This window comes from Henckelia pumila, chromosome 4 (genome assembly GCF_033568475.1).
Source record: "Henckelia pumila isolate YLH828 chromosome 4, ASM3356847v2, whole genome shotgun sequence".
NCBI lineage: Eukaryota > Viridiplantae > Streptophyta > Magnoliopsida > Lamiales > Gesneriaceae > Henckelia > Henckelia pumila.
In genome coordinates, this window is record NC_133123.1 from 72,768,429 (window position 1) to 72,785,513 (window position 17,085).

The 17,085-nt window shown below is 34.7% G+C and overlaps 1 protein-coding gene across 1 annotated transcript; it reads right to left on the reverse strand.

Moving 5' to 3' along the window:
- Positions 1-7,673: 7,673 nt before the first annotated feature.
- LOC140866963 (uncharacterized) lies at positions 7,674-9,522 on the reverse strand. The gene has a single exon (XM_073272030.1). The coding sequence runs from the start codon at positions 9,218-9,220 to the stop codon at positions 7,931-7,933; it is 1,290 nt and encodes a 429-aa protein (XP_073128131.1). The 5' UTR covers positions 9,221-9,522; the 3' UTR covers positions 7,674-7,930.
- Positions 9,523-17,085: the final 7,563 nt, after the last annotated feature.

The window sequence follows — 17,085 nt, forward strand, 5'->3', positions numbered from 1 at the left end:
GCCTCCATCGATTCCAGTAGTCTTTTGAATCCGATACTTCAGCAGTTAGCTCCTTGCAGAAATAGCTACTGTTCAACATATTTGCAAAAATCATAACTCCATATCCAGCCGTTGGATTGATTTGAAATTTGGATACAGACTTTAAAACATCATGGAAATCCATGTGATCGGTGAAGATCGGATTTTAATAACCGAAGCATTCCCAGGTATTTTCTGAAGTTGAGTCTTCATAGTTCATTCCTTGCAGAAGTAAGTACTGTGCAGCTTTGTTAAAAAAAATCATATCTCCATATCCAGCCGTTGGATTGCTATGAAATTTGGAGAGAAGCTTGATAACATCCTGATCTTGATTTTCACTGTTGGAGATCTGATTTGGATGATTGGAAAGTGCCCGGTGAATTTTGCAAGTTTCTGCTTTATAATATTGGCTTGTCCTTGTCCATTTCTTTTACAACTTCAAAGTAACTTCCAAGAATTTGATTGTTAATATGATATAATCTGCAAAGTCTCACTTTAAATGGTTGGTAACAATTAACCGAGTTTTGTAATCATCAAAACATAATAATATGAGATTTGTTAATGCATTAAAAACATTAATCTCATAACACGAGATTTGTATGCGTTTAAGGCGTAACAATAAGGCTCTTTCATTTTAAGATATCGTTTTGTAGTGTGGATGAGATAAATGAGAAATAACTACAAATGTGATAAAATCATGACAAGATACTGTAGGATTTTTGTATTTAGTATTGTGAAATATCTTAAATACCCTTTTCAATTACACATAAATACCTAATCTCATAAATATGTCATTTTATTGTTAATTATATTTTTTTTTGAAATTTTTTAACCAATATGAAATCATCCATTTAGCATAGTTTGTCATTGGCTGCAAAGCATCGGCGAGTTTCTTGAAGATCTCAAGAAATTTAGCAAACTGTTCATCCAACGCTTTCTTCTTGAATCTCTGAGAACAAGAAAGCTTTGGCTTAAACATAGGTTTCTCTTTAGATTCATACTTTGACTCCATAAGCTCGATCTCACTGATTTTTCTCTCACCAACTTCAGCATCTTCCTCCTTCTTCTCCTTCTCAAATTCAGCTTTATATTCACTGACTCCAACTTCTTCTCCGCTTCTCAATGTTATGACTTTACAGTATTTTAATGGATTCACCTCAGTATTACTCAGGAACTTACCTCTATTTGAATCATTCAGTGCATTTGCTAGTTGTCCAATCTGTGTAACCATAGATTTCATTGTGGCACCAATATTCCTCATATGCATCTCCAAGATATCAAGACGAGACTCAGTCTTTGCCATTCATTTTCCAGACTCTACAAAAAAATTACTAACCACTTCCTCCAAAGATGACTTCCCTTCTCCCATATTTGTATTAAATCACGGAGGGGGATTCAATACATTTTTGTTATTTGCATAATAAAAATTTTCATGGTTACGCAAATCAGGATGTTAACAATTTGGAACAGGTTTACCTCGATATCCTCCAGAGCCTCTGGTGTTAATGTATTGGGCCTCGTCAGGAGTGTGCGACTCGCAATAGTGATAGCCTTACCTTCAGAATTTCCATTGCCCACCTTGTTCATACCAGCTATCTGTGTATTTAATGCCGAGACTTGAGCAAATATAGACGTGAGAGGATCCACGCATAGACTCCGGCTGATTTCTGGATGCCAGCTCGTTCAGTAGGCTACTAAAAGCTGTTGATAGTAATTTGTTCCAGCATCTCATAAGCCTGAGCAGGATCCTTTGCAAATATTGTGCCTCCAGTAGCTGAATCCATAGACATCCTTGTGAGCGCATTCAATCCATTATAAAAGGGTTCAATTTGCTCCCGATATGCAAATTTGTGTTTAGGGCACGATCACAGTAAGTCCTTGTAACGCTCACATGCCTCATACAGTTGCTCAGAATCATGCTGCCTGAATGTGCTGATCTCAATCTTCAGTTGGGTGGACTTGGAAGAAGGAAAGAATTTTGATAGAAACTTCACTGTCATGTCCTACCAAGTAGTAATTCTCCCCATCGGTAGTGATTGAAGTAAACACCATGCCAGATCCCTGAGAGAAAACGAAACAAACGCAATGTAATGATATCCTCAAAAACACCATTAATTTTTACTGTGTCAGTTATCTCTAAGAATGTCCTCAAATGCAGATGAGGATCAAAAGTGCCACTTCCATTAAATTGGTTCTGCTGAACCATGTTGATCAGTGTAGGATTAAGCTTGAAATTGTTGGCATTGATGGTTCCACAAGCTATGCCAAAATAGTGATCTTGGAATACTAGCCTGAAGTGGTATCTGATTGGCACCAATGGAGCTTGTTGTTCATTATCATTCTCAGTCATTGCTATTAATTCCTCTCTTCTTCTTCTTCTTCTTCTTCTTCTTCTTCTTCTTCTTCTTCTTCTTCTCCTCCTCCTTAAATCTCTTGCAGTTCTTTCAGTCTCAGGATCGAAAAGTAGAGAATCAAAGCTTTGAGATCTTCGCATAAACTGCAAAACAAAGAAAACAATGAATTAGTAAAGAAAAATAAAAAAAAATCTAAATTAAAATCTAGTCAAATAGATAACAATACTAATATAATTTCAATTAAAATACTCATCGGAAACGGCGCCAAAACCTTGCTGCGTATTTTTTTTGTTCTCAAGTGCACGATGTCAAGTTTTAATATTTAGTGAGTAGGATATCATTCCCACGAATAGTATGTATTGAAAATTATACTAATTCTTGTAATTAAAATAGGCTAGACTTTTTTTAGAAAATTAAATATTAGATTTTTTTTCAAATTTAAATACATTAATCAAGAAAAACTAATACGCAAATATCACAATTGAAAGAATATCAATGAGAGAGAATATCTAGAGGTTTTGATTTCACTTAGTTTCGATAAAAACTACTTCTAATTAATTTATATTCATGAATTCCACTCGTTTAATAGTCAAGAACACTTAATTGTTTCTATTCCCCTTTCTCAAGCAACAAATATAATTTATCAATTAAGTTTTGATTTTAATATCTCTATTAAAAATATAGACTCAATGATATGTGCATAACAATGTTCTTATTCAAGCTTTGTTAACATTATACGCCTCGCAAACTATATAAATATTAACAATGTATTTTCCAATGATCCTATTCAAAATCCTCTCTCTTGAGTGTCGGATTTCAAATAAATATAACACTTCAATTAGTGATCAAGTAATTGAAAAAAAAAAACAAATCTAGAGAACACAATCAAAATTGAGGGATTCAATCAAATAAATCAAAAAGTTGTAGAAGTTGTTTCAACTAAGCTACATCAACCCTCTAGAATAAAAAACTTAGTTCATGATAAGAGAAAAACAAAACTAAGAATGTTTTGAAAACTAGACATCAATTTCCAAAATGTAAGAAGAAAAGATTAAGGAAAACAAAGCCGAAGTAGTGTGCACGTCCTTCGTCTTCGTCTTTGATCCTTGCTCTCGAATTTATTCTTCTCGTTGCAGCCCTCTTCTCTCGTATGCATGATGTGTTGTTCTTATTCTCTCCAATATGTGGGGCCAGCCCCTTTTGCGTGAATTTGTATGTTGTTTTATATAGGGTAGAATCCTTGTCAAAGCCGATGATTAAAGCCCACAAAGTCGAGTGTTTTAAGTATCCAAAATTCTGCACCCTTCTTTTCTCGTGTGGCAACGCTGCAGCGCCGAGTTTTATGCGTTGGGGCGCTTCACTCTCAAATGTCGCGCATTGCAGCACTTTCATTGTTGCACTACTGCTCTTCTTATTTGTATCTTCAGGCGTGGCAGCTCTTATTCAGGGGCTGCAACTCTTCACTTTCGAACCATCAGCGCTGCAGCTCTTCAAATCAAGAGCTGCAGCACTACTCCTTCTTCATATATGAGCAGATTTCTTGCAAAAATCATATCCCGATAACCATTGGATCGGGCTGAAATTTGGACAGCAGCTTCAAAACATCTTATAATAAATTGTTACGATGAAGATCATATTTGATTCTATCTAGCATCTCCGATAAGTTTTTGTATACTTGCGACTTCGTGATTTCTTCTTGCGCCTCTTCTCGGTATTTAACATATAATCCTTGCATATCACAAAAACAATAAACAAATACGCATAAAACGGCTCGATATATTATAAAAGCTAAGTTAAATCATATGCAAATTAAGTGCATAAAATGAACTTATCACTCAACAGTCTTGGCTGTGCAGTTGTCAACAGTTTTGTACCAGAGGCTTTTAGAGATTTCTCTAAATGTGTCCATTTGAAATAAGTTCAGAGATGAGAAGGGGTCTCGCTTTGATATCACTTGTTAGGATCGGTTTGGCGGTAGATAAACTGCTTTTATATCACTAGACAGGTAATCGGTTTGGGAAACTGATTGGAACGGTAGCAGCTGACACCTTAATCTTCAAGTTTGAGTTCAATGAGGTTGGTCAACTGAACTGCTTTCTTCTCGCGTGTCTATGTTAATTGGAAAACAAATAATATGTGCGGAATGATGTCAACTAACATAATAGAACTGTGATCAAATGGATTGGTGAGTGGGTGAGAGTGATCGACTGAAAGTAATATGCGCAAGTGTTTGTTTTTGGATGTTCGGAGATTTCAATACTCCTACGTCACCCCTTCTTCCACCTCAGAATGATTCACTCTAGAAGACTTTCACCATTACAGCACTTTGCAATAGCCCACTTCAAGACTAGGACTTCCACACAATTGTCTATCCCAGAACTCCTAGACTTAAGAATTCATCCCTCGACTGATTCTTGTAACAACGAGGTTTGCAGCATCTCAAATGATATCAATTGATGTAATTACAACAATACTTGTGTTACAACTCAGCACTTTGCACAAGGTGATCCTAAATTGATATGATATGCTTGAAGCATGTGCGTGAGTTCTTTGACTCTTGAATATAAGCTTTAAAATGTTTCGTATAGCTTCCTCGACTGAGTGTTTGTGGGTAAACTGAAGAAGTTCATGTGAAAAAATAATGATTTATTAGCACCCTATGTTTTTAAATATTGAGCACATATATCACTATTTTTTGAAATTTTGAGCACACAACCCCTTGTTTGTACGTGTTTTTTTGGGGTATGTGCGCTCAAAATTTAAAAACACAATTGGTTAATAGTCATCTGTGATTTTCAGCAATCTTGTGATTTCACAGGAGTAATGTATGCAATTATCCTTTAAGGGTGTGTTTGGTACAGATGATGAGATTATAAATGTATGGATAAAACATTGAATTATTATGTTTCAAGTTAGGATTATTTTTTACCTGAGAAAAATTTATATTTGTTTGGTTCGATTTTTATTGTCTTGATTACAAATGAGACTAATTTCAGTTGGCCAAAATTACCCCTGAGCTTAATATTATTTACAGGTCAATACATCCTAACCCTATAACCCGTTCTACCTCCATTACTTCGTTCTGAAAATTCCAAATCGAATCTAACTCCAATTCGAAAATGCGAAATCGTCGGTAGATAATCAGGACGCAGTTGAAATTTTCCCAATTTCAGAAAAGGTCCTCGCCTCCTAAGTTTTGAAAGTCTTACTTCTGCGTGTGAAAAAAATATGAAGAAACAAATGTATGAATACATTGGATACAAAATAAACGAGATATCAAGTTTAAATATCACCTGGTAGAGAGAATATTGTACAGGAGGAGGTTGGTATCGTGGTGGAAGAACTCCTATGGCGGCAGACGTGCATAAGAAAAGAGAATGGATGAGTCTTATAATAGGGCAAAGGGCAATTTAGGGATTGAAAAAGCAGTCCCATACACTGTTGAAAAGGAGGTTACTAATACCCTGTCCGAGTCGGGATTCTTTTCCAGCATTTAAACGCATGAACAGTGTTATTTTACCGGGCCCATGGTTATCCACAGTAAGTTAAAAACCAAACAAACGAATGACTAATTTCATTATCCACACCTAATCCACCGTACCAAACTGGCCCTAAATAAATAAATAACCCTACCATGTATACATTGTGGTTTATGATTATTATTTTTAAGCAAGGTTTATAGAAAAAGTAAGAAAAAACGGTGTGATGCAATCCGGACGGTAACATAATATTGTTTTGTAATTAATTATTACAAAAAATCTATTATATCACTAATAGTTGAACTATTTTTGCTAAATATAATATTATGTAAATTATATTTCAGTTGCCTAAAAAATTGAAATATCAAAATCTATTGATTTTATTTGTTTATAGGTGAAAGTGAAAATATTTTTTTCCACCAAAAAATAATTTGTGGAATATTGAAATATCAAAATTCTTTGGTTTTATTTGCTTGTAGATGAAGTGAAATTTTTTTTTTCCAAAAAAAAACTTAATTTATGTATGAACCTGATGTTAAATATCCTTTAATTGTGTAGGAAAGAGCACTTGCCGTTTTACCAAAAGTTATAACTGATAGTAGTATTAGTAGTGCAATTCATATCTTTTCAACCACATAGAAGCTCAATCGTCATTGTTCAATCGTTCTATCACTAGGGACAATAATTACACTTCAACAATCTTCCTCCCAATAAATATTGCACTATTTGGAATCAATGAGAATCAAATTCATGATTTTGGCTGTGATACCAATTGTAGGATCGAAGACTTGTCGTTTTACCAAAAGTTATAGCTGATGGTAATAGTACAACTCAAATATTTTCAACAGCATAGTAGCTCAAGCACCATGTTCGATTGTTCTATCAGTAGGAACAATTATTGCACCTCAACAATTAGAGAAACCAAAGTGAAGAATATGCATTTCTTCTCCAAATGAACAAAATGGTTGAAATAAAATATAGAATGCTAATATTTGTAATTGAAAGCATACAAAATCCAAGGAAAAAAAATTCAATAATGAAAAAATTGCTGCAAAGAATTGAGTACTGAAAGCATTGCATGCAAAGAGAGATCAGTATATTTTGAACAACAAGAAATTAAAAAGAAAAAAAAGGACATCCAAAAAATATATTGATCATTAATGATAATGACATATAAGCAATAAAATAAGATAACAACACAATAGTTGAGATTGAAAATAATAAAATTATTGTTACTCTTGCAATGAAAAATTTTCTGCATAAAAAATAAATAAATAAGTAGATCGAAGAGGACTTATTACAAAAGAATCAAAGAATAAATATATGAAAATGCGAATTATTGATGACGACAACACTTCAAGAATTGTGATTGAAGATGATGAGAAGATTGCTTCTCCAGGAGAAAAAAAGACAGATGACAAAACAAAAATTCGTGAAAGAGATAAAAATCTCAAATATAAAAAAAATAAAAAAATTATGCAATAGTTTAATTTAAGGTTTAAAGTGTATTATATAAATTATTTTTAAGAAATCAATAGTGAAAAAAATAAGTAGAACACTGTGGATTATACTTTTTTCTTCTCTCAAATTTTATTTAAATAATGTTATTATCATATCAATTATATATTATATTTTTCCCGAAGTCTTTTTTATAAAAAAAAAAATTATAAGATTGATTTCTACAATGTTTTTCAGCATTTATAAATTCATTAAGATTTATAAACATGAAATATTTTTTAAAAAATATCCTTCGAACGCATTTTAATTTTATAATACAAATTATACAAATTAGTTATATTACATTGAATTTTACCATTGATAAAATAGCATGAAAATCATTAATTTGCTGCAAATTAATCTCTTCTCAACTCAATTTTTAACAACTCTAATCGACTATGAAAGTTTGTTAATAAGTGCGTCTGCACGTGTATTGGAAGAATTTGATTGTATTCCTCGTTGCTCCATATATCCATAGGTGCTTGGCCTGATTCAGAAATTGTGAACACAACTCGACGCACAAACGGAAGACTTTGAATCTCCAGAAAGTAAAAAGGTTCCTTTTATGTGGGGGTGTCAATATCATCTTAAATCTATACCATGTATGAAATACACAATCCCTCGATACGAAAGCGACCTGTTCTCAGATCCAACACACCACAAATGGCCTTGCACCTCCAAATCCCCTTTCATTTTTGCTGTCTCCCACACAAACTTGAACAAGCCAAGAGCCTTATCCAGTTGCTTCACCCCGTTCCAGACGACCTTTTCGTCATCTGAGGTTAGAATCTTACCCATATACAAGCACAAGTTACCGCTGCCATCAACTGTATGCACCCCTCCACGAACTTCCACTTCAATATCTTTAACGCTGCCATAAAGGTAATACAGCAGAAGTGTAAATAAACATCGCGATGAGTGACCCAACGCCGTCTTCAACTTCTTCTGCGTCAAATATTCCTGGTGCCGAGTCTCTTTGTATCCAATGTTCTTGTCTATCAACACATCCCTGATCTGATAGAGCCCTTCTTTCATTACCTCAAGTTTGGAAACATGGAAAGCTAATACCTTTTCGTCACCTAGACAGTTAATGAGATCGACGGACATCTCAAGAAGATCCCCCCATTTGCGTGATTCGGAGGAATCCACCCCTTGTTTTATAGGCCTGGGGCGCATCCACGAGGTAGACTCAGGGTCATCATGAGATGTAGAAGACTCGAGAAACTTAAGACACCCAACAACTATTTGCTGCGCCAGTCCTATCTGTTTACTTGGATGGTGGCAATGAATCAGAACGTCGATATCAGAGTTCAATCCATTCAGTATCTCCTGAAGCGAACCCGTCCATATGTGATGCTGTGTCACCTGCGCGCATATGGTATGCCTGACCAACTTCCGTTGCTGTGCGGAAATGCTCAAAATGTCGGCAACTTTCGTTAAAGAAGTTACTTTAAGTTCCTCTCTTTCACTTGGCTTACCAAAACACGGGAAAGCTCTGCACTGATCTTGGCTACCAAATGAAGCCACTAAATTATTTTTCATCGTTTCTTGCATCAAAGGAATCCCAATGAGGGCCCTAACAACGGATCTAAAAGCGTGCATTTTGCGCTCCAGAGCTTCATCGACAATTCTTGAACCGTCACCAATACTCACTAGCCTGCCACCAATTAATTCCACTTCTTTCAGCTTGTGGCTCCATTTCTTCAACTTCAGAAAGGCCTTCTCGCACCATTCGGACGGCAAATTCTCTTCTCCCGCTCCACCTATGGAGTGATACAACACCATCCTTGAATGCAACACTCCATTTCGCCCGCCCGTTAAATGATTAGCTTCTAAAAGACAATTTCGCAAAATTCTAGAGCCCATTTTCATGCTAAAATCTCATATTCTAACCAATGAGGCTGCAAAACAAAATTCTAACTACAATATCACTTTTGGTACCTTAGTCTGGCAATTGATCAAACAAGTTACGAGCATGCGACCGACGGCTAATTTTCTTCAGCCAACTAATGATTATCTCTCGCAACCATAGACCAATTTGATGATATTAATCAAAGCTGGAGAATCGAGGAATTAAAGAACATTCATCAAATCATCTCAGTTACCTTACGGATATTTGCTTTAATGTACTTACAAATTGTGATATACCCTTTCAATAATATAATTATTTTTCAGGGTATTGCCAACTCATGTGTTAAATACCAATATTACTAAAAACAGTCTATTAACTCTCTCTTTTTTTTTTTGTAAAGGCAGCCTATTAACTCTTGAGTACATATGTTTTTATGTTTTTAAATTTTAAATACACAATTTCTCATTCGTGCGTTTTTCAGGGGTATTTGTGCTCAAAATTTGAAAACTCAAAGGATTAATAGTCTTAAAAAAATTTTCAACAATCTCATAATTTCACAAGGGTATTATATGCAATTATCTCTATTTTTATTTCTTTAATTGTGGTAGGAATTTGAGTCAAATAATAAAGATGATGATCATAATAATAACAATTGGAATAAATTTTGAAATTTCTCTAAATAAAAATAACCCAATTCCCAAGCGATTGAAATTGAATAAAAAATTTTATCTGTAAAAAAAGGAAATTGATTACAATTTCCCGACGAATTTTTTTTTTCTTCTAAATTGAGATTATCAAAGCTACTATAAATAATGGATTTTGGAATCCGTGAGATTGAATAATTTAGAGCTAATTTCATCCTCGTCCCTTGAAAATCCTAAAATCATTAAATTCTTATAAAAATTCATATGATATACGTCCTTATACTACTGAAAATTTTGAACACGTTCCCAGCCACAATCTCAAAATATATTTAATTATAAAAAGACTTTTATATCCTTGGGTTGTATTTGGTAACTAGGATAAGCATGAGATTGATATACTATTAAAAATTTTGACCGCCTGCCCAGCCACAATCTAAAATATATTTGAGTAATATTACATGTACAACCAAATTTATACAATAATTTTTAAATCACAAAAAATTCAATACAAAATTTCAATTTATCAAATCTCACGATACATTGAATGCAAAATATCATGATATCATATCAAAATCTCACGAGATAATAGCAACATATCACGACATTATTGTTGTAAATATCGTTGTACGATATATTGGTTGTACCACTAGCATTATTCAATATATTTAATTATCAAAAGACTTTTATACCTTTAGATTGTATTTGGTAACTATAAGATAAGCATGAGATTGCTTTGAATTTTTTTCTAAGAGGGTGTTTGGTTAAACTTATTAAAAGAGTTTATAAGTTTTTAGAGTTTATAAGCTGTTTTATGAGTTTATAAGCTGTCAGGACTTATTTTAAAAATATGTTAAAATGTTTGGGTAAACTTATTTTAAACAACTTAAAGATGTTGATATGTTTGATATTATAAGATCTTTTTATTGTCAAAATTACTAAAAAGGTCAGGTATAATAATAATGTTATAAAGATAATGTTTTGAGTTATACATATGCGAAAATAGTTTTAGATTAAACCTATATTTAAAAAATAATACTATTTTAATATTTTAGTTTTAAAAAATTTATGTAAAATTTAAGAGCTTATAAACTCTAAAACAGCTTATAAGGTATTTTGAAGAGCTTATAAGCTCAGCCAAACACCCTTGTAAAATTTTGTTAAGAAAAAGCTGAAAAGTGTTTCCTAGAAGCTTTCCCAAACACTACCTAATTATGTCATCTTCAATTAATAAATCTATTTTATCGTAAGTTTTATATTAAAAAAGTGTTTTGTATAATTAAAATAATGCAATTCCAAATAATAATAATAATAATGATTGATGATGATTATGATGATGAAAGTTAAACACAATGTTAATGTCAACTCATTTCAAATTAACAAAAATATTCTCAATTTTTTTTTATCTTACATACATTATTTCTTATCATGTACTTAATATCTATTTATAAATGTAATAATTTACAAATACATTATAAGATCTTGCGTAAAAGTCTACAAATTTTAATTGTTTAATAATTGCATTATATTTGTGCTCCAATATTTATTTTTTTTTGAAATCATTTGTGCTCCAATATAATAATTTTCATGCTAATATAATATTATTAAATGATTATTTTTTTTTGACAGATATTATTAAATGATTCTTGATTCTTCATATGATATGACATCCACGACAAACCAATATTTTTTTTAAATATATTCAAACCAATATTTTTTTTTTCAAGTTCAACATAAAAAAAAAAAAATCCATGATCAATGAACATGTACATAATCCAGCGTATCTTCATTTAAATTTATATGTTGATTTCAAAATCTGGTATGTTCAAATTATGTTCATATTTAATTGTTTCCCTCCACTATCTCAATTTTTTTTTTCCATCAATTATGATTTATTTTTTTATTTTTAATTTAACTATTTCTTTTTTTTTCTCCCCAATTTTTGTATTTAATATATAATACAATCACTTTAATTAACTGTTTTAATTAAAATATAATTTTATTATAAAAACAATTTATTTAGCACACAATACAGGTAACAAGATGCTAATATATATATATATATATATATGACTAATGTGTATAGAAAGGAAAATTATATAATAGATACCCTCATTTGGTGAACTTTTTTTTTTTAACATTCCAACAATTTCGTTCTAACTTCTCACTAATCACTATCCACATTAATTTTATTTATTTTTTAAAAAAAAACTCATCCAATCATATTAATATATTGCCTTATGATGTAAATATTTAAATTTTTATTAGATTCAGATTTAAATTTGATATAAAATTGCATAAAAAATTCATTAAAAAACAATTTTTAAAAATAAAATATTCCAGCACACGTATTGTGTGTGCATTATATATATATATATATATATATATATATATATATATATTAACTGGCATTACTTGATGAACTAAGTGGCATTACTAGATGAACTAATTAACATTCCCCCTATAAAAGTCCAGAACAATTTTTCCTCAACACAAATTTCTCGAGATAGTTTCCAGAACAACATATTGAATATTCTCCATTATTTTATCGTATACTAAGATATATATGGGTGAATCTATTTTTTTTTTAAAAGTAGCTTTGATCATAATCCGGATTGCTCCAAGACATTGTCCTTACTACTTCAATTTTCAATTTATGTAATTCCTCTCTAATTTTTTCAAGGGGAATTAACTGTATCTCAATTTGATTACTGGTTAACTCCATGTGGATCGACATTTCCCTTCTGGATACCTTATAAATCAAATTATATCTTCTTTGTCTAAGCCCAACGTTTCCTAAGACTTGAAATATTTGATACTTCTGTAAGTAGGATTTTTCTCTCATAATTCTTTGGACCATATTATGAAATATAGTGGTTTGACTAAATAATCCAGCCAAACTTTCATCTGTTTCGTGTCGAAACACCTCTTCCTTAGTCTTATTCTGATTCTGATCCATCATCAGATCCTTCCTGACTGAAAAGTATCTCCTCTTCGTATATACTTTCATCTGAGGGAATATCCTTAAACTGATTTACTTGGATAATATCTTTAAAAAAGACAACATCATCCATGTCAGGTGTTGCTTCAAAGAGTTTGACTCATTTATTCTCATTCTCTGAACAATTTGTTGAAATATGCCCTCTTGCTCCGCATGTCCAGCAGTTACAATCTTTGAAACTTTCAATTGCTCTTGTATGAGTTCTTCTGAAAGTTCTTCTGTATGGTGTTCTTACCCTGCTTTGAGACTAGCTTGCTGCTGGGGATGTTCTTGTAGGTCCACTTTTTTTCTGATCTATAAGATCTGGCTTTTTGTTTGGACCAAACCGTTCTTGGTTTTCAAAAACTTCTCATCCTTTTATTGTAGGGATTATTTCTGAATTTCTTCATCTTGAATCCTTGTCATCTATTGCAATGACCGTTGGGAGATCATTTTTTCTACAACATAAAGGAATATGTTTATTAATACCCCTTATCTTCTTGTAGTTCTTTTGTAACGCTGTCATATGGTACCATTCAGCCAATTTTCTTTTAAGAAAAGAGGCTTGCCTTGCCAGTGTGTCTGAATTTCCTAGAATGTATTCTTTTATAAGCATTTCTCTCCAGGGACTTGGCATATTTGCAAAAAAAAATAGCTGAATAGGTACATTTTCTTCGACTCCCGAATTTCATCTGTATTTAGTGAATAACATAATGTATTCATCTATTAAACAGATATCGTGCAATTCGATACTATACAAAGCTTGAATATATCTTATTTTCTTCTCTGTATCTTGATTATTGAATTAGTCCACTCCTATAAATTATGCTTTAAATAGGGTGGTCATTCTTCCTCCAATCTCTCTTAGGGATTCTCCTGCTAAGACTGATTCCTTAGTCACAGGAATTGCCATTTCCAAAGCTATCTTAATTGATCCCATTAGACTCATTTCTAGTAGTTTAATGAATCCTTCGTTATTGAGATCTAAAGTTCCTGCTGCGATTCTCATAGCTGACGTCCAATCATCTATAAGATCTTCTATGTTTTTGAAATTCAAAACATCAAGGTTTAACATAACCTGTAGTGACCCTTACCCGGATCACCTACTAACAGAACTTAGGCATGCAATTAACTTAATAGAACAGATATCAGAAATAATCTTGCGGAAACCAAAAATAAATACAATCCCAAGGAAAGGAATCTGTAATTTATCCAAATATTATACAACCAAATCGAATAGCTGTATCAATCCAAAACAACAGAAATAAAACCTAAACGAAGCTCCAACTGGCCAACCACTGCCTAGCCTCTCTTGGATCCCCCAGCCTCGTCCAATTGCAAACCTGCCCCAAGAAATAGGGTGTCCAGAAACACAGAGTATGAGACGTGAGCATAAAACGCTCAGTACGAGAGTATGAGTATACATGCATGCAAAATGAACTCCCTAAAAACTCGAGGTAAAGGATCAGATAACAGAGACAGATCGGGCCCTGGTATGTAGCACGCTGTGCCGTCGCTTCAGGAGGTGGCTCCCATACCATAATACAAGTGGATATGTCGGACCCAAATCGATGGAAGTCCAACCACTAACAAGATAGGGAAAAAACCTTACTAACAGACATATCGAAGGAGATAGCTCAGTATGCAAATGAATGCAGCATAAATCAATGACGTATAAATCATGCAGTCACATAATACATGCATACTCAGTCAGGATATCTCGAACAGTACTTCCGTACCTAAAATTAGTGCAAGCTCTACCAACTCTAGGTCCACGCCTATAGTCTGCTCTACACTGCCAAATGATACTACTATCATTAAAGTGCTCTAAAAGCCTTAACTAAGCTATTGCATACTCCTAAATATTTATAGGAAGCAAAAGCTATACATTCGTCCGTCGTTAGCCCTTTGATGCTGATGCCTCCAGAACTTGGGCACAACTCCGCTACGACTATCGAACGCCTCGACGACTCCCGGGGCAAGCCTAGGAAGGCTAGAACAACTCGAATACGACTAGAGTATAGAGGAAATCCGGAATTGGCAATTGAAAATGAATTCTCGGCCTTCTATTTATAGACAACGATCGGAATCTCCGATCCTCGATCGGAACGTCCGATCCTGCCATCGGAGCTTCCGAAGATCCTGATCTGCCACGTGTTAAAATATCACTTGTTGACTTCGGATAGGGGTGATCGGAGCTTTCGATCCTGATCGGAGCTTCCGATCTTGCCACACGTCATGCCTGACGTAATACCATCAGAGATTCCGATCCACCTTCGGAGCTTTCGATCCTGTTCGGAGCTTCCGAACTCACCTTCGGAGCTTCCGAACTCTATCCAAGTAATTATGATTAATTCCTTAATTACTGATTTTGGTTACGGGCTACTAAATTCTCCCCCACTTAAGATATTTCGTCCTCGAAATCAGATCTTAAGTACTGAATGCAATACAGAAATCAGGAACATTCTTTATTCAAATCAAACGTTTACAGAGTTTGCAACTGAATACAACTTAAGAATGAAATCAAAACAACTCAGGATGGTCTTCACGCATCCTGTCCTCAAGCTCCCAAGTAGCTTCCTCAGTACCTCGGCGCTGCCACTGAACTAAAACCAGAGGAATGACTTTGTTTCGCAAAACCTTATCCTTAAAATCCAGGATACGAATAGGTTTCTCAACATAAGTCAAATCCTTGTTCACCTGAACCTCAGACCGCTGCAGAATATGAGATTCATCCGCCACATATCGTCGCAACAGAGATACGTGAAACACTTCATGAATACTGGATAGATGTGGTGGCAAAGCTAGTCGATAAGCCAAATCGCCAATGCTCTCCAAGATCTCAAACGGACCGATAAACCTGGGAGACAACTTGCCCTTAAGGCCAAATCTGAGAATCTTGCGGAAAGATGACACTTTCAGAAACACTTTCTTCCCGAAATCGAACTGCAAAGGCCTACGCTTGATATTAGCATAGCTGGCCTGACGATCCTGTGCAGTCTTAATCCGTTTCTTGATCTGATCGACAATGTCTACCGCCTGCTGGATAAGCTCCGGTCCCTCAGCCTGTCTCTCCCCCACTTCTTCCCAGAAGAGTGGAGTACGACAACATCGCCCGTACAACGCCTCAAAAGGTGTCATCCCAATACTAGTATGATAGCTGTTGTTGTACGCGAACTCGATCAACGGCAAATGATCCTGCCAGGCTGAACCAAAATCCATGACGCACGCTCTAAGCATATCCTCCAAAGTACGGATAGTGCGCTCTGACTGACCATCAGTCTCCGGATGATAGGCAGTGCTCAAACTGAGAGTAGTACCCATCGCACGCTGAACACTCCCCCAGAATCTAGAAGTGAACCTGGGGTCCCGATCGCTGACAATGCTCACAGGCACTCCATGAAGTCGAACGATCTCCTGAATGTACAACCGAGCCATACGATCCATATTGTACTCTTGACTATAGGCAATGAAATGCGCTGACTTGTTGACTCGGTCCACCACAACCCAGATAGCATCACAGTTCCTCGGGGATACCGGCAAATGGGTCACAAAGTCCATTGTGATAAACTCTCATTCCCATTCAGGAATAGGCAGACTGTGAAGCAATCCTCCAGGTCGTCGGTGCTTTGCTTTGACCTGTTGACACACCAAACATCTCGAAACAAACTGATAAACACTGTGTTTCATACCCTTCCACCAAAAATGAGTACGTAGATCCTTATACATCTTGTTGCTCCCAGGATGAATACTCAACTTAGTGCGATGTGCCTGAGACAAAATCTCCTCTCGCAACTCTTCATCCTGCGGAATCACAAGCCTACCAGACAAACACAGAAAACCATCTGACTGATAATGAAATCCAGACGAGCTACCCTCGTTAGCTAGACGAGCTAAACGCTGGGTCTTCGAATCAGACATCTGAGCATCTCGAATCCGCGAATACAAAGCTGGCTCAGATAATATCGCAAACATCTGGATACTCTACATACCTTTCTTATGCTTGAAGGTATATCCCAAAGTACAACAGTCACCGATCGCACTAGACATCGAACAAGTCTGAAGTGCGGATAGTCGCACCTTGAGACTCAAGGCATCAGCGGTGAGATTAGCAGCTCCCGGATGGTACTTAATCTCGCAATCATAGTCCTTAAGCAAGTCCATCCAACGTCTCTGCCTCATGTTCAACTCCACCTGAGTGAACAAATACTTGAGACTCTTATGGTCGGTGAAGATCTCAAATTTCTCGTCATACAGATAATGA